The 23,967-nt window shown below is 43.2% G+C and overlaps 1 protein-coding gene across 6 annotated transcripts in view; it reads right to left on the bottom strand.

The window, feature by feature from the left end:
- Window positions 1-10,950: 10,950 nt before the first annotated feature.
- DBNL (drebrin like) overlaps window positions 10,951-23,967 on the bottom strand; it is a 42,196-nt gene continuing 29,179 nt past the window's right edge. For 5 of the 6 annotated variants that reach the window (XM_061592500.1, XM_061592499.1, XM_061592497.1 and 2 more), the window contains 4 exons: window positions 21,710-21,859; window positions 17,710-17,831; window positions 15,611-15,716; window positions 10,951-13,440 (listed from right to left, as the gene is read on the bottom strand). In XM_061592500.1, the coding sequence (XP_061448484.1) occupies window positions 13,301-13,440; window positions 15,611-15,716; window positions 17,710-17,831; window positions 21,710-21,859 (518 nt within the window). In that variant the 3' untranslated portion in view covers window positions 10,951-13,300. The remainder of the gene's footprint in view (window positions 13,441-15,610; window positions 15,717-17,709; window positions 17,832-21,709; window positions 21,860-23,967) is intronic. The other variant, XM_061592501.1, reaches the window with a different exon arrangement.

Genomic DNA, 23,967 nt, shown 5'->3' on the forward strand with positions numbered 1-23,967 from the left:
ACCAAGGTGGAATTCTCCCTTCCCCTGCACAACTTTTAAAGATACAGAAGACCTCTTGGTTGCCAGGCCCAGCCTCCAAGAGGTCTTCTGTATCTTTAAAAGTTGTGCAGGGGAAATGGAGAATTCCACCTTGCGGTTTTTCCCATTACAGTGTTGCAAGAACACCTGCACTTGGCTGACTTTCTCTTCTCCTAAAGATACAGGATCAGTCTCAGGCCATGGACCTGGCAACCCTAAGTGGAGCCCATGAAGGCCTCCCACCTTCACTGTCAGAGGCAGTATGCCTATGAATACCAGTTGCTAGACTCACAAGTGACGGGAGTGCTGCTGTGCTCAGGTCCTCCTTGTGGGCTTCTCGTTGGCCTCTGGGTAGCCACAGTGAGACCAGGATGCTGCACTAGATGGGCCTTTAGCCTGAGGATATCCTGCAGGGCTCTTCTTATCCCCTGCCAACATGTGACAGATGAAAACTCTTGGGGAAAGAGGAAATATCTGTCTTTTGGCACCAGGCAAAAATATTTCTCTTCTCCCAAGTGTTAGGCTCTTAATTTTGGAGGGTTTTTGATGTAGCCTCTTTGAGGGGATGGGTTGTTCCACCGCCTTTCATATTTATGCTCTGTGCTTTTTAATTTTTTACTTGTATAATGTAATGAATAAATAATAAAATATTTGTGCATATGAGAGACTTGAGCATACAAGAGACTGGGGTGCCGCTTTTAATCTAAAATATGCTCTCATATCGTATGACTAAATGGACCTGCTAAATTGGAAGCAGTATGTGAGATGACATCATTTTCTGGGTGAATTTGGCACACAAGCTATACAGAATCACAAAGGAGCCAGTGGGTTGTCCCTGGATTAAAATAATAGACACACCCTGAACATTAGAATGGATGCCTTGAATGTACTACCTAGATGTCTACATTATCTTATCTAGATGTTGCTGTATTCTAGGAATCTGTCTATTTTTAGAAAGAAAGCTCAGTTATAGGATAATGTATGTACATATGTGTGTGTAATTCTTTTAAGGCTGTGTCCACACCATATATTTAAATCATGCTGTTTTCCCCAAAGAATCCCGAGAACCATAGTTTACCCCTCACAGAGCTATAATTGCCAGCTTTAATAACTGCTTTAATAAACTACAGTTCGCAGGATTCTTTGGAGGAAATAATGTGCTTTAAATGTATGGTATGTAGCATGTGTGTGTGTTATTTGCCTTCAAGTCGATTACAACTTATGGCGACCCTATGAATCAGTGACCTCTAAGAGCATCTGTCGTGAACTGCCCTGTTCAGATCCTGTAAGTTCAGGTCTGTGGCTTCCTTTATGGAATCTATCCATCTCTTGTTCTGCCTTCCTCTTTTTCCACTCCCTTCTGTTTTTCCCAGCATTATTGTCTTTTCTACTGAATCATGTCTTCTCACGATGTGTCCAAAGCATGATACCCTCAGTTTCATCATTTTAGCTTCTAGTGACAGTTCTGGATTAATTTGTTCTAACACCCAATTATTTGTCTTTTTCACAGTCCATGGTATGTGCAAAGCTCTCCTCCAACACCACATTTCAAATGAGTTGATTTTTCTCTTATAGTAGTTTATTAAGGGTGCTGGAAATTATAGCTCTGTGAGGAGCAAACTACAGCGCCCAGGACTCTTTGGGGGAAGCCATGTGCTTTAAATGTATGGTGTGTAGGCAGTCAGTGTTCACATGGAGATGAGATGGTGCTGAATTAGGCTAGCTTCCTAACTCTATACTCTTCATTCTAAACTCTGAGGTTTTTTAAAAAAATCTGTAATGATTTCCAATCCAATTGACTTCACTTTTTGCCTCCTCTGTCCCGTCTGAAAATTAAGCCAGTGGTTGTCTAGTCATACAGCTTTCCCAGTGCTTGGAGTTGTTTGGCATTCCACTCATGCAACCTCAGCATCAGGTGTTACAGGAAGAGGTCTTTGCTTGTCCTTTTGTCCTCTCTCATTCCCTTCAGTTGTTGGCTGCACACATTAATCCCCAGGGACACCATGGCAACAGAGCAGATGCCTTCTGGTGCCCTTGATAGAGACTGCACTGGGGTGTGTACAATTATTTGGAAAGCGATGGGGCCAGTGCTGCTATTTTGGATGATGGGGTCAGTCAGGGCCTCGCTAAGCTCCATAGGAGAACAATGCTGACTGACAAAGCAGCCATTAATCTGCTCAATGGCTGGCTCTGCCCAGCCAGGCCAGAGGTCGTGTCCATGGTTACAGAGACTATGGGGCTCTTATTTCACACTAGGATCTCAACCTTGCTGGGGGGGGGCACAGAACCCACCCCCAAATAATTCTTTAAGCAGATTGCTCAGGAAGCTATCAAATGGGATTTGCCTTTTGCTTCTGGATAGGCCATACCACTAGACAGGGCATGGACACACTGGTAGTCTTCTAAGAGGAAAAGCTACCACAGCAAGAAGGGTCATGGCTATAGGGGTAGGGATGGAGGAGAAATTTGATTTAGTTTGCGTTTAAAGCTGAAGTGATCAAATTTGCACTTTCTGAAACAATATGAGAACCGAAACACAGCCATCCTTTGAAACTCACACTTATCTGAATTTTGCAATGCAGGTTTCCAACTAATGCTTATAAAAATGTATACACACTAGGGGAAGTGTGCACAAAATGAAAATACTGGTGAAAATAACATCTGAAAATGCATTCTATTGGGATAAAGTGTTGGCAAAAAATGTGTGTATTAGTCAAAACTACATACAAAAATGTATTTATGAGGAGAAATACGCACGCAAACAATGAAGACTTTTCATTAGAGTTTTTTTTTGCTAAAAACGTGTAGAACCGAATTTAAGATCAGAAAAATGAGAAACTGAACCAAAATTGACTGATCATTCCATCCATACTACAGAATTAGAATCTTGGACCCTTTCCTTTAATTTTCCATGTCACCATTTTTAAAAAGATTCTTGTTCTTAATCATCCTTGTACTAATCATTTTACTTGTGATGATAAACATACAGATAATAATCTTCCTCAGAAATTATACCCATATGCTCAATCAATGCCGGGGGTCCCCCCGGAACAGACATTACCAGTGGAAGCTGGTCTGTTAGGGCAAATAGGGCACTGGCCCACCAACATCAGTTTGCTGTGAGCCATCCACCACCTGCCTGTCTTCTAACTTACAACCAGTCTAGGAGGTTGCTCTGGCTTTCAGCTTCGTCCTCCTTAAATGTAAATGTACTGCCTTCAAGTCGATTCCGACTTATGGCGACCCTATGAATAGGGTTTTCATGAGGCTAAGAGGCAGTGACTTGCCCAAGGTCACCCAGTGAGCTTCATGGCTATGTGCGGATTCGAACCCTGGTCTCCCAGGTCGTAGTCCAACACCTTAACCACTACACCACACTGGCTCAGTGTAATCTTTGTAGAACTCAACAGGGTGAAGGATGAAGCCAAAACCAGAATTGTTTCTGCCTGCCTGGGCAGGGCTGGCGCCAAAGGGTGGCCAGGACAGGGCGCTCCCCTCCCACAATCCTCGGTAGGGTTGACTCCCAACCCTGCCGCAGATTGCAGAGACGGAGTTCCCAGCCCCCCCCAACCATGTGGGCCCATCCGCTCCACCTCTCTCTCCCCCCTTTCTGTGAATGCCCTGCACGCTGTGCACCCAGCTGCCATCAACCAAGATGGCAGCAGAGGCTTCTCTAAGGGGTTGATGCCCTTACCGCCTTCTTGACTGATGGCACACATGTGTGCACACTCAGCGTAGTATCAACAAAGATTGCAGCAAAAGTATCAGCCCCTTAGAGAAGCCTCCACCACCATCTTGGTTGATGGCAGCTACCTGTGCATCCAGGGTGCAGGGCATTCACAGAAAGAGAGAAGAGGTAGGTGGAGCAGAACCACATGGTCTGTGGGGGGTGAGCTGGGAGCAGGGGCCCCAGGGCAGGCTAGCGCCCAAGGGCCCAGTCACGCCTGACACCAGCCATGCTCCTGGGGATGACCAATAAATAGCCTTCAGTCTCGTACCTTGCTTGTGAGCACGCACAGACTGGTAACTATGGAAAAACAGAGCACTGGACTAGATTTACATTGAATTCTTATCTTCTTATTATATCTTGTACATTGATTTAAAAAAAAATTGCAGGAGAGTAAACTGAATGGACAAGGAAGTGGCAGAATGCCGAGGACATATACAGCATATGAGTCACATCCATTGCACCCATAATATCCTGCTGGTGCATGGCATGTCAATGCTAACAGAGTGCTATTAACAAACTCAGAAACCAGTCTCAGGGGCAGGGGGCTGATATAGCAGATGAGCCACATCTGGTCCCCATCTGGGAATGCCTCCAAAATTCTTGAATCTCATTGTACAAATGAACCACCAGTTGGCACTGCTTTTAAATAAACTGTGCTAGCTGTAGCATATCCCAAACAATTCTTTGATGTTTGGGGAGTAAAAGAGGAAGAGGCATGAACCACAGCAGGAAGGACATTTGTATGTCAGTTTATAGATATTTAATGTGCCTATGTTTGTATGTGTGTGTGAGGGAGAACTTGTGAAAAAAATAAAGGCTGAAGTGCAATGTCTTCCTGCAAGGTCTATTCGATGGCAGACACTACAGACAGGACCTTTTATGTGGTGGTCCCTAGGTTATGGAACACTCTCCCCACAGAAAGGTGAATGGATCACAACTCTTAAGCAGGTTTTCAAAGTGTTGTATCCAACTATGTTCTACTCAGAGTAGACCTATTGAAATCAATGAACCTAAGTTAGACATTGCGACGCCCTTCCCTGGCTCTCCCTGTCAGGTTCCTACCTGCTCGTGGCTACTGCCTGTCATTAGGCACCACTAGGGACTCCACCAGTCCGGACTGTCTTTTTTATGGTTTCCCTCTCCACTCTAGCATAGATCTCAACAGATCCCCCTGCTAGGCAGCACCACCAGTCACGTCCTATAACCAGTATTCCCAGAGACTCTGCCTGAGTCTCCCTCAATTAGGTTACCTCTGTGACTGAGTGCTTAAGCTGTCCCAATCCCTTTGATTTACTCAGACTGCTTATAATTCTGGTTTGCTCTGAATACTTCTGGTGTTATATTTCCCTTCACCGCTGCCACCATTTGTCACTCTTCAGCCTTGGTATTTACCTTACCCTCCCTTCTTGTCTGTGAAACCCCAGCCAAGGATCAGACCTTTGGTAAACCAAAAGTATTTATTGAATAACAAAGATAACAAGATTATTTTAAAAGGCACTTAAGCATATGGTTTTATCTAATACTAATCCGAACTCCACCCCCCTCCTTCTCCACGCTCTCCTGACAAACAACTCTCTAAAACCCACCAAAACAACCCACTCACTTTCATCACCCACCCAGATTTACCTGACATCCCTCCATTTATACTGTCAGCCATTTTAAACATTCAGCCAATCATCCAGCATTCCACTGCCCATTCACTCCCCCCTCCTCTTTCACTCCACTTACCATGTATCTCCTATACAAACAGCACTTACCATATATACACTAATAGAGGAACATCACAGTCATGTCCATTAATTTCAATAGGTCTACTCTGAGTTGGATCTGATTAGCAATGGATACAACTCGAAGTTATTTGTTTTGAGTCCTCTTTTTCTTAATTTGTACCTTTACTTTATGAGCTTAAATCAAAGTAGTTTTAGAATCCACAACATTTTCTAGCCGTTGGAAGCTATACTGCTGTTTTATTTATTTTTAAAGTGACCTGTCATTTTAAAATTACATTTAATAATATTAATAAAGCAAAAAAGAAACCAATGATTTATTTATTTATTATCTGATTATTTGATTTATATCCCACCCTTTCTCCCAGTAGGAGCCCAGGGTGGCAAACAAAAGCACTAAAGACACTTTAAAACATCATAAAAACAGACCCTAAAATACATTAAACAACTATAAAAACATTTTTAGAAAAGCTTTGAAAAACATCTTTTTAAAAAAGGTTTTAAAAACAAGTTTTTAAAGAAGTTTTAAAAACATATTAAAAAGCAATTCCAACACAGACACAGATTGGGATAAGGTCTCAACTTTAAAAGCTTGTTGAAAGAGGAAGGTCTTCAGTAGGTGCCCAAAAGATAACAGAGATGGTGCCTGTCTAATATTTAAGAGGAGGAAATTCCAAAGGGTAGGTGCCACCACACTAAAGGTCTGTTTCCTATGTTGTGTGGAATGGACCTCCTGATAAGATGGAGGCCCTCACCTGCAGAACGCAGTGATCAACTGGGTATATAAGGGATAAGACGGTCTTTCAGGTATCCTGATCCCAAGCTGTATAGGACTTTGTAAACCAAAACTAGAACCTTTCACGTCGCTGGTAGCTAATGGGCAGTCAGTGCAATTATTTCAGCACCGGGGTGACATGTTGGCAATACCCTGCCCCAGTGAGGAGTCTCGCTGCTGCATTTTGCACCAGTTGCAGCTTCTGGACCTTTCTCAAGGGCAGCCCCACATAGAGCACATTACAGTAATCTAGCCTGGAGGTTACCAGTGCATGGACAACAGTGGTCAGGTTATCCCAGTCCAGAAATGGCCGCAGCTGTCTTACCAGCCGACGCTGGTAAAAGGCACTCCTAGCCACTGAGGTCACCTGGGCCTCTAACGACTAAGATGGATCCAGGAGAACCCCCAGACTACGGACCTGCTCTTTCAGAGGGAGTATGACCCCATCCAAAGCAGCCAACTGACCAATTATCTGAACTTGGGAACCACCAACCCACAGCATCTCTGTCTTGCTAGGATTCAGAGTCAGTTTACTGGCCCTCATCCAGCCCACCACCAAGTGCAGGCAGCGGTCCAGGGCTTGCATGACCTCTTCCAATTCAGACGTTAGAGAGAAATAGAGCTGGGTATCATCAACGTACTGCCGACACCTCACCCCAAATGTCCTGATGACCGCTCCCAAGGGCTTCATATAGATGTTAAACAGCATGGGGGACAAGATGGTACCCTGCAGCACCCCACAGCACAATTGCCAGGGGGTCATCTTAATCTGTCCACCACCCCTGCAGGGGAGGATCGGAGCCGTAAATCTAAGCTTCTCCAGGAAGTGGTCTGACCATGACAATTGGGTGACATCCACCTCCCATCTCCAGACCACCCCTTCCTCCATCTGGAGCAAAAACCAAGTTGAGGGTGTGCCCTGCCCTATGTGTCAGGCTGGTGACAACTTGAGACAGCCCCATGGTCATCATGGAGGCTATGAAGTACCGAGACAGAACACTAGAGGGAGCCTCAGCATGGCCATTGAAATCACCCAGGACTGTCGTTCTGGGCTCCTCCAATACCATAGCTGAGATGGCCTCTGCCAACTCAGTCAGAGAAGCTGCTGGGCAGCAGGGAGGATGGTACACCAGCAGCAACCCTAGTTTATTGTCTCTTTGGCCCAACACCAGGTGCAGGCCCTCACAGCCAGCTCTAAGACAAAGTGGTTTCTTGGTGACAGAGGTGGAAGTTCTGTAGACCACAGCAACTCCTTCCCGCCCCCGCCCCGTCCCTGCAGCCTGTGCTGGTATTGCACCAAGTATCCAGGTGGGCAAAGCTGAGTCAGATCAACTCCTCCCAGCTCACACACCCAGGTCTCAGTAATGCACATCAATACAGTACATCCACGATCAAATCATGGATGAGTGTGGTCCACTCTGGTATACAATAGAATTATGGAAGTCTTCATCATATCTAAAAGGTGAGCTATCTTTTAAAATAATTTACACTGCTGCCATTTACAATGAATGGTTTTGTTTTAAATTGCATTGCATTTTTATTATATGTAGCCCCCCCTTTCCATGTGAGCGATACCTAAAAGGCAACCAAGGCTGCATACACACCATACATTTAAAGCACATGACTTCCCCCAAAGAATCCTAGGAAGTGTAGTTTAAGGGGGCTGGGGAACTGCAGCTCTGTGACAGGTAAACTACAGTTCCCGGGATTCTTTGGGGGAAGCAATGTGCTTTAAAAGTACGCAGCTCAAGAAAGAAAGGTGGCTGCTGGCGGAGAAGCTGAGTGCAGCAACAGATGCTAGAATGAGAGAGCTCAAGAGTTGGGAGAGCAGGACTATCTGCGAGGGGGAGGGGAACTAGGAGCATATATACACACAGAAAAAGGTTTCTATGAACAGACCTCAAGTAGCAAAGTTATGACAAATCAGAGTATCAAAAGATGGTTCAGAAATCCCATTTCGGGAGGGGGAGGATCACGCAGAAAAAGGGGAAATAAGACAACCCACATAAAGCTGTCCCAAGCCCAGAGATCTGCAAATCTCATGTTTGTGGTCAACGGGGGTGCAGGGCAAGCAGAAAGCGAGAGGGGCAAGGATGGACAATGGACCCTTCACACAGGAAAGGCTCTAGGGAGAGATGTGAAAACAGGTGGAACAGACTGCCGTGTGTGGCCAACGCAGACGGGTGTCTTGATTCCCACTCAAACCAGTTCAACAGGTAAGTAAAGCAATGGTAGCACCTTCAAGATGTACCAACTTCCTGCAAAAACCAAGGTGCCCCTTTTGCACCCTCTAATAAAAATACCCTGGACTGTGTGGTTCACAATTAGAATTTTATCCCAGATCTTTGAGCCCCCACAATTGAAGAAGAGGGCTCCCCTTGCCCCTGCTAGATTATGCCATTTCATCCCTTAAGAGGATTGCTGCAAGAGCCAGTGTCAGGAAGCCTTGCAACATATATGATTTCGTGGCTGCCTCCTGCAGCAGCTCATTAGGCACTGGCACCAGCTAACCGGGATGGCAGAAGCCTCATGTTGGGGAATTGTCACTCTAATACTAATGCTTCTTTAAATTGGGGAGTACAAGTAGCAAAGCACATCCTTTCTGACAGAAGGTCCCAAGCTCAATTAGTGACAGCTCCAGTTAAAAAGGAGCAGGTCATACGTGATTTATTATAATATTTATAACCCGTCCTCAATTCAAAAATTTCAAGGGGGGGGTATGTCAATCATTAAAATCACATGTCAAACCGGAAGCAGATAAAATTATAATCTTAAAACAGAACCGACCGTCATTACAAAATTAAATTGTAAGGTTAACAATTACCAAAAAACTTGAGTAAATAATCAACCTGGTGCCAGAATGAAAACAGAGATGCCAGTTGGATCTCAAGAAGGGAGAGCATTCCAAGTGGCGTGCCACCACAGAAGAGGTAATGAAAAACCTCATTTGCCTGATGTGAAAAAATTATTTTGCCTGAGACCCCGAAGAACTACTGCTAGTCTCTGTAGATAATACTGTACTAGATGGGCAAATAATTTGACCTGGTTTAAGGCACCTTCCTATGTAAAACTATACTAACATGGATATCAGTTACAATCAGCATCAGAGACCCTTCTCTAAGTACCCTCATCTTTTAAGGTTGGGTGGCTAGCTTGCGAGACTCCCTCTCTAGCCATGATTGTCTAGCACCTTCCTTACTACCCATCAAGAACCAACCCCAGTAAATTCAATAGGGCTTACTTCTATAGTTAGGATTGTGCTGCAAGATGCTTTTAGTTGGGCGACAGCCCTTAAAAAAAGCCCAGCTGTGTTTCCAGGTCAGAATATGGCCACTGTAAATGCAGCCTAAATGTTACAGTGCAAGGAAAACAAGCGACGGCTCTCAGCATGGACATATGCTGTGTAATGGCTACTTGCCCCTGAGCTGTTTCTACTCTAGGGACTCTGGAGCAAGCAGAGATTATTAATCCCCCTGGGAAACATTACTGAATCTTTTCAAATAGCATTAAATGTGCTTTAGAAGCAAGGAGAAAATACTGTGTGGAGATGCGCATCCCAAGCCAGTGATATACTGTAACCTTAAGACTAATGATTTGTCTGCTGGTGGCAGAGCGTCCCAGGGGAGACAAGGAGTGGGGTGGGATGGAAATGAAATTGAGGTCTAGCCTGCAATCTGATTATCCATCTCTGTCTCTCTTGCTGTTCTCGTTATGTCTGCCTGACCCAGTTAACTCAATCCTGCATCACAGCTGCTGCCACCCCATACATCCTTTTTTGTAATCAACTGTTTCACTGTCTCAGCAATTGAAAAATCTTGGCAGTCTGGCTATCAGCAAAAAGTCTTACATGCCAACATGGCAGAAAGCAAACAGCATCCCCCGATCTATGTTACGGTATGGGAGAAAGCCCAGGCAGTCTTTGGGGGCAAAGAATGTCCATATGAGTAGATAGCACCTCATGAGGATTTCTTCGAGGCCAGCTTTCCCCAACCTGGTATCCTCCACGTTTCTATTAGCCCCAGCATGCAAAGTTAATGGTCAGGGATGATGGGAGTTGTAATCCAAAATCTATGGAGGTTGGGGAAAGCTGCTCTAGTCTAGAGAAGTGATTTTCCAACTAACCTGGCTGTTAGAATTGAAAGTATATCCAAGGTGCATCTGGATCAGAGACCGCCTTATCATACACTAAGTTAATTTGTTTTGTTTTTAGAGAGAAAAACTGATCCAAATGCAAGCAAACTTAATTTGTGATGATGCTATTTGCTACAAGTTGAAGGCATGGCAGACTCATTCACAAGACAGCATTCCATATGAACCTCATCACAAGGAGAAAGCTTACAAATCCTGTTCTTAGGATGCATGAGTGGGGAAATTCAGTGGTTCAATTTGTCTTCAGACAAGGTAACCTCATTGTTTGTGATGTGCCTGTTTGATTTTGTAGCAGGAAAACAGGAAAATCCTGTTCAGAGAAGCACTTGAGCACGGAGAGATAAAACACTGACAGAGTCAGGACTCTTAATGGAAACCAATACTAGTCTCCAGAAAGCCAATTAGGTGTACGCACACACACACCCTGGTGCATATATTAACATTAGATACAAGTGATATTGAGGTGGGTCTTGTATAGCTGACCAAATATCCTTTTTTGACTTAGAATGCGGTGAAGTGAATCTCTTTAAAAAAAACACAATTGACTGGAGTTATTTTAATCATTTCAATTTTTTTAATTATTCAGATCATCCTGATACAAGTCACAAGCCTTTTCCCTACTCCCAAATCTTCGTGCATGGCGGAAAGCTGGCAAAAAGGAGGATTTGAACAAAAACGTGAGATGCAGTGAACAGCAACAACTGAAACAGCAATGATCCTGCAGGTTGGTTGGCAATTCTAACAAACATTAACTCAAAATAATTTCTGTGTAGCCACTGCTGCCTGCTGCAGACATCCCAACAGGAAAAATCCTTTATAGTTCCTGAAAGTAAAGATGGAATTAAAAAAAAAAAAAAAGTACAGTCCGTTGAAAGTAGTTTCCAAAGCTGTCAATGCGAAAGAGGTCCCCTATTCATTTTTAATCTTATAGGGAGAGTTACCATGGGGAGTGCTTTTGAAAAAGTTTTCCACTATATTTCAAAAGTAGCAGGATGGAAGAAGGGCACTGGGTAGCTAATGAGGGGCCCTGCAAGTGTTGTTGGACTACAATTCCCATAATTCCTGACCACTGGCCGTGCTGGCTGGACTGTTGGGAGTTGGAGTCAACATCTGAAGATCACCACTTTGGCTACCTTTGAAATGGGAGATAAAACAGAAACTCTACACAAAAATGGAACGAGTAGTTAAGGTTAGCTTCTGCAGACTGGGAATGGAGGAGCATGTGGAAATGAAACAGCCAATTTCTGGAAGCTGCTTCCTATTTTTAAAAATCGTCACTTTCTAGAATGCCATTCAAGGAAAAATAGTTGGAAGAGATTGATAAAGAAGTGCATTAGGATCTCTTGTTTCCATGATCACCAACACAGCATGCATAAAACCAGGAGAGTGAACTTGGAACCTTGCAAGGCCATTTCTTTTGCCTCCAAGCAAACAGATTACCCTCTATACAACCCAACCTCCACGTCAGATATCTGCACTGGATGCATTTGAGAATCCCATCCAAGCTGCCTTGAGCAAGACAAAGAAAAAAACCCAAAAATGGCTAATTAAATGTTTTTATAATGCACCTGTGGCTAGTACATCATGAAGAGGTGGTGCTCTGTGAGAGTTTGACAGAAGTCACTTAAAATGCAGCATTTGAATCCAGGTATGAGCCACAAATGACTTTACTAGGTTAATACTATTAACTGATGTCAATCAGAGAGATGCATAGTGACATACAATTACCAGAGCATAAATATGGACCATTCCTGAGTGCTCAGCTGCCTGAGGTTTCTTTGTACTCTGTTTCGTTGAACTACTAAAGGGAAAGGGAGAATTAATTGAAATCCTATCTAAATGCAATACAAGGCTTTAAAAATCCATAAAAACTAATGCAGAGATCAAGTTCCTCGCATGTTAACCAAACCACACCCAACATTATATTTAAAGCTGTGTGCACTCAATTTCAAAACTAGCATTGCCTTCAGGCATTTGTTTATTACCTGCCATAATGGTGTTCATCTCTGAAGCAATGTCTCAAGAAACTACCATGACAGGCTTTTACTTTTAAAGCAAGGGGAAATTTTCCACAAATACCAAGAATTTAAGAGCCAGGCAGTTTGGTCCTTACATAAAGAGTGGAGTAGTTGGAGGGCCCAATCTCCCATTCAAGAATGACTCCACTGAAATGGAAGGGGAGTTGCACAAGACCACTGTGGAATTATTGCACAAGTCCATTCATTTCAACAGGGCTTGCCCTGAAGCAGTTCCTAGCACATTGGTATCTCGAAAGAAAGAAAGAAAAAGAAAGAAAGAAAGAAAGAAAGAAAGAAAGAAAGAAAGAAAGAAAGAAAGAAAGAAAGAAAGAAAGAAAGAAAGAAAGAAAGAAAGAAAAATCTGCAACTTGCAATTCATTTCCCCCAAAGCAGTGCTCGGGAATAACTGGGCTGTGGACTGCAGGCCTAAACCTCAGTGCAAAGTTACACTAAGTAATGTAGTAGATGTTTCTCAAGATACCTCCTTATGCAATCTTGGAAAGTTGCAACACATGGAATGAGAAAAGCAGTTTGCATGAAGAACCCTGTTCCTGGTAAGCTCTTCCTATGTTCTCAATACTCCACAGGGTCTCTTTGTGTGTTTGAAGAGGATGTGCTTGGCCTTTAACCCTGAAGGGCTATTTTACCATCTCAATGCCAACACTGACTTCCTACCTTCACCTGAAAATGCCAGATAAGGAAAACAAAAAGGCAAAGGGAAAGTTCTGCTTTACTGGGCAGGGGCAGATCCTGCCTCAGCAACAGGGGCACAGCACAATGGCAATTCACTCTTAAAAAGCCATATAATTCCACTTTGAAGAATTGGATTTGATAGAGTTGTTCTTTCAGGTATTGCTTGTATTCTTCTTCTGGCATAGGCCAATTATTCAATGAGTTCCACGTAGTTGGCAGGGAACATCCCAAAGTGGCCATCGGGACCATAACCACGCCACCAGCCCTCATCAATCATCTCAATGCTGGTGATAATGTTCTCAGGGTCAAAAGAGATCTCCGTGTCATCAGCTGAAAGGTGGGAACAGTTAAAATTCAACAAAAAACCTATTTAAAAAAGCATACAGCTCAGCGAGAGTGCATACTCACACTGCTTATACACAGTTTAGTTATGCCTTAACTGCTAGGAGATCCTGGTTATACCACCTTGCTTTGTAACTTTAATGTACATCAATGTTTGCAGAGACTATAGTGAAAAAAAAATAGATGACACCAAAATTAGCCCACCGAAATAGAAAGCTGCCTTATACCCTGTCAGACTACTTGTCCACGTAGCCAAGTATTGTCTATGCTGATTGGCAGCAACTACAGTAGGGCCCCGCTTTACAGTGCTTCGCTTTACAGCGTTCCGCTAATACAGCGGATGTCAACTGCAGAAAGGCTCCGCTCCTACGGCGCTTGTTCCGCTTTTACGGCGGTTTTTGCTCGTTGCGCGCCATTTTTGCGTCATTTTCGCGCAACACGCACCATTATCTTCAATGCATTCAGCTTTATAGCGGTTTTTGCTTTACAGAGGGGGTCCGGAACGTAACCTGCTGTATGAGTGGGTCCCTACTGTATCCAGGGTCTCAGGCATTCATACCACCTGAAACCTGATCCTTCTTTAATGGAGATGCTAAGGACCGAATCTAGAATCTTCTGTATGCAGAGCATGTGCTTTAACCACAAAGCTATGGTCTCTTGGCCCATCTATATCCTGAAACGGGGAGATGCAATGAAAATCTATTATTCTTTAGAAAGATGGTTGATGTTTTTACTAGGTTTTGCTCGAAATTTAGATCCCAATGAAAGCCTTTTCCTGAAGGCTCCATTTGCTATGAAGCCCTGCAGCTCTTTGAAATTTCAGTCAGGCAACATTCTTTGTAAGGGAGGCTGAGAAGGTGGTGACAAGGGAAAGGGCCTTTTTAGTTGTTGCTCCCTACTTGTGGAATGCTTTCCCCAGCAAGATCCACCTGGTACTTTTGTCAACATCTTTTTGGCACCAGGTAAAGACTTATCTTTCCCAGGCATTTGACAGACTGAGATGATTTTTTCTGTTATTAGAGTTCTGCCAAGCATCCTGTGGCTGTTATGGGGAGTGTTTGTTCTGCTTTTATGGGTTTATGTAACAAGTGACTAACGAGTCTAATCTAATCTAATCTAATCTAATCTAATCTAATCTAATCTAATCTAATCTAATCTAATCTAATCTAATCTAATCTAATCTAATCTAATGCAATGCTGTGGCTCAACTGCTGCAGTACATTCTGTATGGGGCTGCCCTTGATAACTGTCAAGGAGCTCCAGTCGTATCGTTGCATTACACAGCAACCCAACCCCTGGGCAAAAGTGGACAGCCAGAAACATTACATCAGTGCACTAATGTCTATGTTACCTTTCAGTGCTAGTATTAATTTATGAAGTGTTTTAAAAAAGCTTCATCTCAACAAACCTAGGACTTTCCCTCCTATATGCTGCCATCAGCTTTAAGATCAGCTGCAAATACCATCCATGAATCAAGTTCAAACAGCAAATGCTCACACAGAGGTGTTCTTTGAGGATGCCCCACAAACTTGCTTCGTGCAGCAATTAAAAACTGTTGTCCCCAGTTATGATTCATGTGGCTGCCACCGTGCACTATATAAAGGAATAATTCCACCATAGAATCAGTTCACATGTCAGTTTCCTAAGAATCTCTCCTGCATTTTTAAAAAATGGTTTCTAGCTCTCATTGCTGCAAATAAAAAGGTGAAGACAACAGATGTTAACAACTGCAGGAAGGAGGGGTGTTGAGTAGGGCTTCTGATAGGCGGAATAAAGGGGATGTATGCAACAAAGTTCTACTCAGAGTAAATCCATTGAAATTAATGGATCTAACTCAGTCATGTCCATTATTTTTAATGGGTCTACTCTGAGTATGACTAATGTTGGCCACAACCCATTGTTTCTTACGTACTATCCTTTTTAGTTCCTCATTCTCAGCCACCCACAATACCCTATTGTCCCATCCATCCTTTAACTAGTAAATTAGTGCAGAGGACCTAAGCTACGCTGTATGGGGCACATTCTCAAACTGTGATAAAAATATATCCCCATTACTCCAATAAATGTACCAGGGGTTGGAACGAAACAGCTCCTTACTAGACTATCCTTGGAGGCAAACATTTGGGTTAACAGAGAAAACAAACCATACGGAACATACCAGCTTGATAATCATAGAGCGCTCGAGCACATAAGCCTTTCCCCTCCAAATTAGGATTTTGTTGGTAGTTATCAGCATAATCATATTTAGTGTCCTCAGGCTGTTCCTGCAAATGAAGAGTGAACGGGATGAAGCAGGATATGTCAAACAGCCTTGATAGCTACCAAGGTCCTTTGTTTAAACAACTTGCAGATAAAAATCCAACAAACAAGACAAAGCAAAAAGAAACACAAACAAAACATGCTCTCCCAAGGGAGGCACAGTTGGTGCCATCCCTATCTGCTTTTAGGTGCCAGGAGGAAAAGTTCCTTTTCACCCAGATGTGGCTGGGCTAAAGCTTCCATCATCCCAGATCACTGACTAAGCTAGCTAGGGATTATGAGAATTGTGGTCCAACATCTGGGGACCCCAGGTTGAAGAGCACTGCTCTAGATCCCTTTGGGGAATGGACCCCAAGGGGCTGTGGGGAAAGGAGCTTTCTTCCTTAAAAATTAAGTCAAGCCTACCCTCTGTTTCTAATATCTTACATTTTTTCTTAGAGAAGATGCACACCTCTCATTCGTTTCTCTCAACGAATGCCTTTTAGATGGAAACCATCTAAAATAATAGAACGAACATAAACCACTACATAGAAGGGTTTGTAGCCAAGCCCACAGAAGGGCTCCAAATCTTCTATGTAGAAGTAATCAGAATATCTAAGAACACACAAGAGGAAATTTTGCTAGTACAGCAGATGGGATGGCTCTGATACAACGTAACAGACTTCTTCCTACTATTGAGTTTATTAAGAGTTAACCATGATTATCTCAGGAGGTTGGCTAATAAATATTAAGACAATTACATCTTAGTTAATATGAACAAATACAAAAAAAAAAACCCAAGCCATAATGACAATCTTCAATTAAGATACTGGTAACATACGTTTTACTCAAAAAGAAACAATCTCTGAGAAGATGATACAAAACAGAACTGGTATAAGGGCTATTCCAATTACAGAAGTACTGATGAACGTGTGATGAGTGTTTTTAGAGACACCATTGCTGACATTTTGAACGAAAGGATAAACCAAATCTCTTTCAGTCTGTTTCTTCTGAGGGTTTGAGCTAAAGAACTATCTCAAGGGTAGCCAGTGTGGTGCCCTCCAGATGTTGAGGACTTCAGCTCTCATCATCCCTGACCATTAGCAATTCTGGCTGAAGTTGATGAGTTTTGTAGCCCGAAGCATCTGGAGCACACAACATTGGCAACTCCTGCACTTTTCTGATGGGACCCCTATCTTTTCTGAGAGATATATGTGCCATGTTCTTTGATAGCTCAATCATCCCACCCTTCCTCCAAGGATCTGAGTGTGGCATAAATGATTATTCTGTCTCTCTTGCCTCCCCCTGCCCCACTGGTCCAAATGTTATCCTCAAAACATAGGATACGGCAACCTTAAAGACAGGAACTGCCCAAAGTCACCCAGCAACCTTCATGGCCAAGTGCAGATTTGAATCGAGGTCCCCTCCATATCCTTGCCTTAGTCAGTCACTTTAAGCACTAAGCCACAATGATTTGATACCCACTTTATACAGGTGAGAAATTCCTGAAGTGTTTTAGCCACAATGTTACTCTAAACAAGTGGCATCTGCAACAAAATGCTGCAGTGTGAAGTGTACCCATTCAGTGCTCTCGTCAGTCTCCCATGCCCTCTTCCATGATACTCCATTCCATTCTCTCTCCTGTTTTTTGTTACACACATACACAGACACTCAAGTGCTCAGCCAGAACTCTGTGACCAGTAAGTACGCTCAGTCTCACTGAGCTGTTTGTGAGGTTTCTGCAAACCTCAGGGTTCTCCCAAGACTCCTGTTATCTCCCTCTTGCACCCGGGTGGTTCCATTTTGTCTACATAAGCAATGGCTTTCATGCCTGAAGTAGATTAGTGTAAACAAGGCAGCAAATTATTTCACTTAAAAATGTTTCAAATCCAAGTTCCATCATTCATGCTCTGAATTTTCCAAAACATCTTAAAGGGAACTGTGGTAAGGGCGTATGACTCAAGCCTACACACATACCCCTTGGTTTACACAGCATGAGTCACATGCGAGGATACTAACCTCAGGGGGCTCATCATAGATAACTCGCTCATTAGGGGGTTCTTCATACACAGCTTCATGTTCCACCTCTGGTTGGTAGACAGGGGTGCCTGATGTGTAGTTGTTCTGCTTGATAGAATCACCTGGAAGGAGAACACAATTTTCTATTTCAACCACCAGATCTATTAATTTCATCTAAGCAGTGCTATCTGATGCTTTTTCTAAACTTGTCTTCGTTCAGAAGAGCCAGGGGCATCATATACCACACACAATCTCAACACAGCTGGCAAGAGGAAGGCAGAAGTGTGAAAACTGATGTTAATGAACATCTTGGCAGAAACCCTACTCAGATGGAATGGTCAGGCTCCATTAAAGGATGGTGTCATGGCATCTTAGCCTTACCCCATCGATTCCGTGCGCCGTGGATACAGTGGATGAACCAGAGTTGGCCAGTTGCATGCCGGTGAGTTGGGATCGGTTTCAACTTCTCCCTTCTGAGGATGTGGACAAGGTGCTTGCAACTGTGAAGCCTACCACTTGTCTAACTGATTCTTGCCCATCGTGGCTCCTTATGAGCTGCAGACAGAAATTGGGCGAGGGGATCAAAGCGGTGGTAAACGCATCCTTGAAAGAGGGTGTGATGCCATCAGCCTTCAAGGAGGCAACTGTAAAGCCCATTCTGAAGAAGTCCTCCTTGGATCCCCAAGTTTTTAATAACTTCCGCCCAATTTCGAATCTACCATTTTTGGGCAAGGTCATTGAGCGAGTGGTGGCCAACCAGTTGTCAGCACACTTGGATGAAACAGATTACTTGGATCCATACCAATCGGGTTTCAGGACTGGTCATGGAACTGAAACAGCCTTGGTCGCTCTGGTAGATGATTTGAGGAGGGCATTAGATAGGGGAGAATTCTCCTTTCTTGTCCTCCTCGATCTCTCAGCGGCTTTTGATACTGTCGACCACAGTATCCTTTTACATCACCTGGAGGGATTGGGAATTGGAGGTACTGTATTGCAGTGGTTCCATTCCTTCCTCTCCGATAGGTTTCAACAGGTAGCATTGGGGGAGGAGGTTTCAGACCCTTGGCCTCTCAATTGTGGTGTGCCACAGGGCTCTATCCTCTCTCCCATGCTATTTAACATTTATATGAAGCCGCTAGGGACAATCATTAGGAGATTTGGGCTGCAGTGTCACCAATATGCGGATGACACTCAGCTCTATCTCTCGTTTAAATCTTCACCAGAGTTGGCTGTGGAGACCTTGTCCAAGTGCCTGGAATCCGTGAGTGGATGGATGGGAAGGAACAAGCTGAAACTGAACCCCGATAAGACCGAGGTGCTGCTTGTGGGGGACAAAAGAAGGTTGGGAGATGTTGACTTGAAGTTCAATGGGGTGACTTTACCCCTGAAGGACCAGGTCCGCAGCCTTGGGGTTGTGCTTGATTCCAGGCTGTCCATGGAGGCTCAGATTTCGGCAGTGAGCCAGGCAGCCTGGTATCAACTACACCTCATACGAAGGCTGCAACCCTACCTTCCTGTTCATCAGCTCCCACTGGTAGTACACGCCCTGGTCACCTCTCGTTTGGATTACTGTAATGCGCTCTATGTGGGGTTACCCTTGAAAACGGTCCGGAAACTACAACTTATACAAAATGCGGTGGCTCGACTACTTATGAACAGTCGCCGCCGGGATCACATCACACCAGTGTTGTTCGATCTACACTGGCTTCCAGTTGTTTTCCGGGCCCAATTCAAGGTGTTGGTATTAACCTTTAAATCCCTATACGGTATCGGCCCAGTTTATCTTACGGAGCGCCTTCAACGCCACCAATTATGCCGCCCGACAAGATCAGCCACACAGGGCCTTCTCTCAATCCCGCCGACAAATACAGCTAGATTGGCGGGTACTAGAGACAGGGCATTCTCAGTGGCAGCCCCCACCCTCTGGAACTCCCTCCCACAAGATCTCCGGCACGCCTCTTCCCTAAATACATTTCGTAAAGCTTTAAAGACCTGGCTCTTTCAACAGGCCTTTGGGATTTCCGGGGAGGGTTAATTACTGAGATTGAAATGCCTCCTACCCTGTTTTAATGTTATTGTCTGCTGCTGTATTGTTTTATACTGTTTTTATATTGTACCATTGTATTTTATCATATTGTGTTTTAACTGCCTTGTACGTCGCCTAGAGTGGCCATTGGCCAGATAGGCGACACAGAAATTAAATTTATTATTATTATTATTATTACCCCCATATATTGTATAAAGCTTATCAGCCCATTGATATACAGATTCACCTTAGCCACACTTCATCCTATCAATCTGACCCACGCTGTGATCTTTTCCTGTCATTTGTCCTACCTCTGACTAACTAAAATAGTCTGTGGTCAGGAAACCGTCTTTTAAAAAATTGCATAGCACTTATTCATTTTAAATATTTTGTAACTAAAAGGTAGATGAGATCAATTATACTTTGCAAAAATGTGTATATCGTGGAGGTATTCTATTTTATATATATATATATATATATATAATTGTTATGCCACTACGTGGTAAATCTGGTTCTTTAAGTAAGTGCGTGCAGAGCCTTATACTGAAACATAAGAAGATTGAGAATGAAACAGCCTCATCAGTCCTAAAATGCAATGATCATCAGCGTAATTTCATTGTAATTTACAGTGCCTCTCATATAATCCGTAATTGAGTGTATGAGTTTTCTCAGATATGTTAGTGCAGCAGCCTAACCAGTTATATCTCTCCCTTACTGATTAGGCAAGCAGTTTTTACTTGCTTTCCAGTCTGTCTCCTCTGGCCACCCATTAAAACTCTTACAAATACTGGTTGTTCCCTTAAACAACTGAGATATAATCAGCTTTTTTTTAAGCTTCCCAGATACAAAAGCTGTTGACTTCCCCCTAAAGCAAATGATAAAGATCTACAGATAGTGATCTAAGACACATTGATGCAAGCAGCGCACACACACACACACCACCCAAACAATAATCTACAGTACAGACAGAAACAAAGTACAGAGAAGTCAAACTTCAGTCTCTCCAGATAGAGGAAAAATGATTCTGAGCAAATAAAAAGGATGGAGACGTTATACCAAATTTGGGCTCACCAGACTTCTTATAATATCAGAACAGCTGGTGACAAAAGAACAGTCGAAAGACCAGTGAGGACTTTCTTTCTAAGCAATAATGACAAGACAGGAGCCCACACTAATACCAAAACTCAAAATCCAACTACTGGGGACCAAGATATACAAACAGCCTTGATAATATATCTTCTGAAAGCAGAACATGAAGATGGGGAGACAGAATTGGGGCAGGTAGTCATTAATAGATACCTATGCATGGCTTACTGTACATACACACCTGTGGGAGAAATTTATGAAATCTGACTGAGAGGACAGCACGTTGCTGTGTAAGCAGAAGGAAACTGAACTGCCCTGAGCAAAATGTTGTCCTCCATAGGTAAAAGCAGCTAGAAAGGAAACTCATATTATACTTTAAGTAGCTGTTATGCGCTATAGCAAGAGAAAGTTGGCAACCCTTACACTATAAAAAAATTGTTCAGATATTTTATTTTATTCTCAAATTTATATCCTACCATTCTTTCATCAAGGAATCCAAGGCCGCATGTATGTGGTTCCAAGGTGGCCTCCCATCCAGGCACTGACCAGACCCAGACCAGCTTAGCTTCAGCAAGGTGGTGGCCTCATGTGCCTTCAGACCATAGCCTGGGACCCTGGGATAGGCAGCCCAAGGAACATTTTGGGGGAAATACTTTATTTTATGGAAATATACACCTACTTCCAAACTAGACTGTAAATCAGGCTGGAGAGACATATTTGTGTTGGTTAATGGACTCCTTTAGGACAAAGACTACGTCCTTCTCTATCGCTGGGACAACAATAAAATGGTTTAATAGATTCTGGGCTACTGCATAAACATGTTCAGTTATTATTAAAAACCTGCCATAATCTAGGACTTGAAATCATAATCTCTTATAACAGTGTTACCAAGTGCAGGAACAGGAGAGACTGGAGGTGTGTCGTGTACAGACGAACGAACAACAGGAGGAGGGTGAACATCTTGTACAGCAGGATGGACAGGGGATACAGGAGCCTCTGCTTGACTGTTCTCCCGGAGAAAGGGGCTCCGTAACTTGCCTAGGAAAGGACTCACATGAATACAACACACAAAACGGTAACATATATTCATCTTTTTGCTACCATTCACTGAACAGCCCTTAAAGGAACCATTTGATTCAGTCCATTATTGCCTTCACAGTAATAATTTTAAGATATATTCTCTTAATGTTTTTATTGTCATGCTGCAATTTTCTAGCTGTTAGTTGTCTCAGTCAGTTAGTACAGAAAGACACAATACATTTTTTTTTTAACAAACGAACTATGGTTTTAAATGCTGCTCTTCCTATGTGCTCCACTCCCTTAACTATGCCTTGCCAGTTCAGACATCATGTCTAAAAAACACATTTTTTTAAAAAAGATTCTGGTTGCACAATTCAGGGATAGGGAATCCATGGCCCTCTAGTTCTTGTTGGATTGTACCTACCATCAGTCCAAGCCAGCATGGGCAATGGTCAGAGGTGACAGAAGTTGCAGTCCAACAGCATCTGGAGGGCAACAGGTTCCTCAAACCTGTGGCTAACTTTCCTTAATAATGATGACCAAATTGAGACAATATGATTATGTTTTTATACACAGTCATCAAAGTATAATTTTAGGTAGCATGGCACATTGGAAAGCATCTGTCCTCGGAAATAATGATCCCCCCCAAGCTCTTCTGATCCTGTTTTAGGACACAGTCCTATACAAAGGACTATAGGATTTGTCGAAAACAGAACCGTTCCACTGACAAAGATAAACTAGGGGAACCACTGAAATGCGACAGTGTCACAGGCAAGATGTGTGTGGTAAAAGGGAGAAACACACATACGCCAAATCCTATACTTCTTCAATTCACTACCACATCTTCCTTGATGGTGCAACTTTACATCAGCCCCAGAACTAGTGCAAGAAATTTCTGTCCTACTGATTTCAACGGGAGGATTAAAAAAATCTCAGTGACAGAGAATAGGATACTGTGTAACTCAACACCCAAACACAGCATACCACCACCACAAAAAACCTACAGGGAAAAATCACAGCTCAGATTATATATAACCACATGCCCTCTTCCTGTGTCCCTAATTTTCTGTGCTCAATTCGAAGTGTTGGTTTTTACCTATAAAGCCTTCTGTGGCTTAGGACCCAAATACCTCAAGGACTGCTTCTCTCTACATGAGCCAATCCAGACCCTGTGTTCAGCATCTGAGGCCCTTCTCCGTGTGCCCCCTCCAAAGGAGATGTGGCAACACAAGAACAGGCCTTTTCAGTGGTGGCTCCCCACTTATGGAATGTTCTCCCAAGAGAGGCACAGTTGGTGCCATCACTATCTGGTTTTAGCCACCGGGAGAAAACATTTCTTTTTACTCAGGGTTTTGGCCCTTAACTTGGAGATTTTTAGATATTTGTGGCCGTTTTTAAGTGGGTGGTATGTGTCAAAGCTGTCTTTTATATGTCTGGATGTGATTTAATATTCTCATTTTGTTTTGGTTTTAATTTAAATCCAATAAATAATCTTTGTACAATTTTCTGTAAGTTGCTTTGGGTTACTTTTTGTAAAAGAGGCAAATGATAAGTTCTAATAACAACAACAGTAAAATAACAGTAATACTATTATTATTATTAGGGGAAACGCTGGCAAAGCGAACAAAAGGGAGAATTTTTGTATGAAGAGCCTGTCTCCAGAACACACCTAGAGACCTGATCACACTACTACCACACTTCTTCCTAGAACCTTACACAGCACCTTGCCTTAGGATGCCAGACCCAAACACCAAACTTTAATCCAACAATTGGTATGGGGACAAGATACCCTGTCAAGAATAGCTAAGGTTGGGCTCAGTTTGGTCAAGCTAAAATGGCTCAACCAGAGGGAATTCTGGGGGATTTGTTGAAAGACCTCCGGGATACTCTGTGCAGGGGAAACCCAAGTGTTTTAGTGCCAGACAGCTGCAAATTGCTAATGTCAAGAAGATGCAGCTGAGCCTTATCTGCTATCTCTTATCTGCTTCTTGAGATCAAAGTTAGAGGAGTTTGGGTATCGCAGATCAGGGACCGCTTGGTGTGAGCTGTCTAGCCCTCCTTATCTTCAAAGAAGGTGATCACAAAAGGGGCGCCTAGGATGGCTAATTGGCCACCTCCCTGTTGCC

The sequence above is a fragment of the Rhineura floridana genome, chromosome 12 (assembly GCF_030035675.1).
Source record: "Rhineura floridana isolate rRhiFlo1 chromosome 12, rRhiFlo1.hap2, whole genome shotgun sequence".
Taxonomy (NCBI): Eukaryota; Metazoa; Chordata; class Lepidosauria; order Squamata; family Rhineuridae; genus Rhineura; species Rhineura floridana.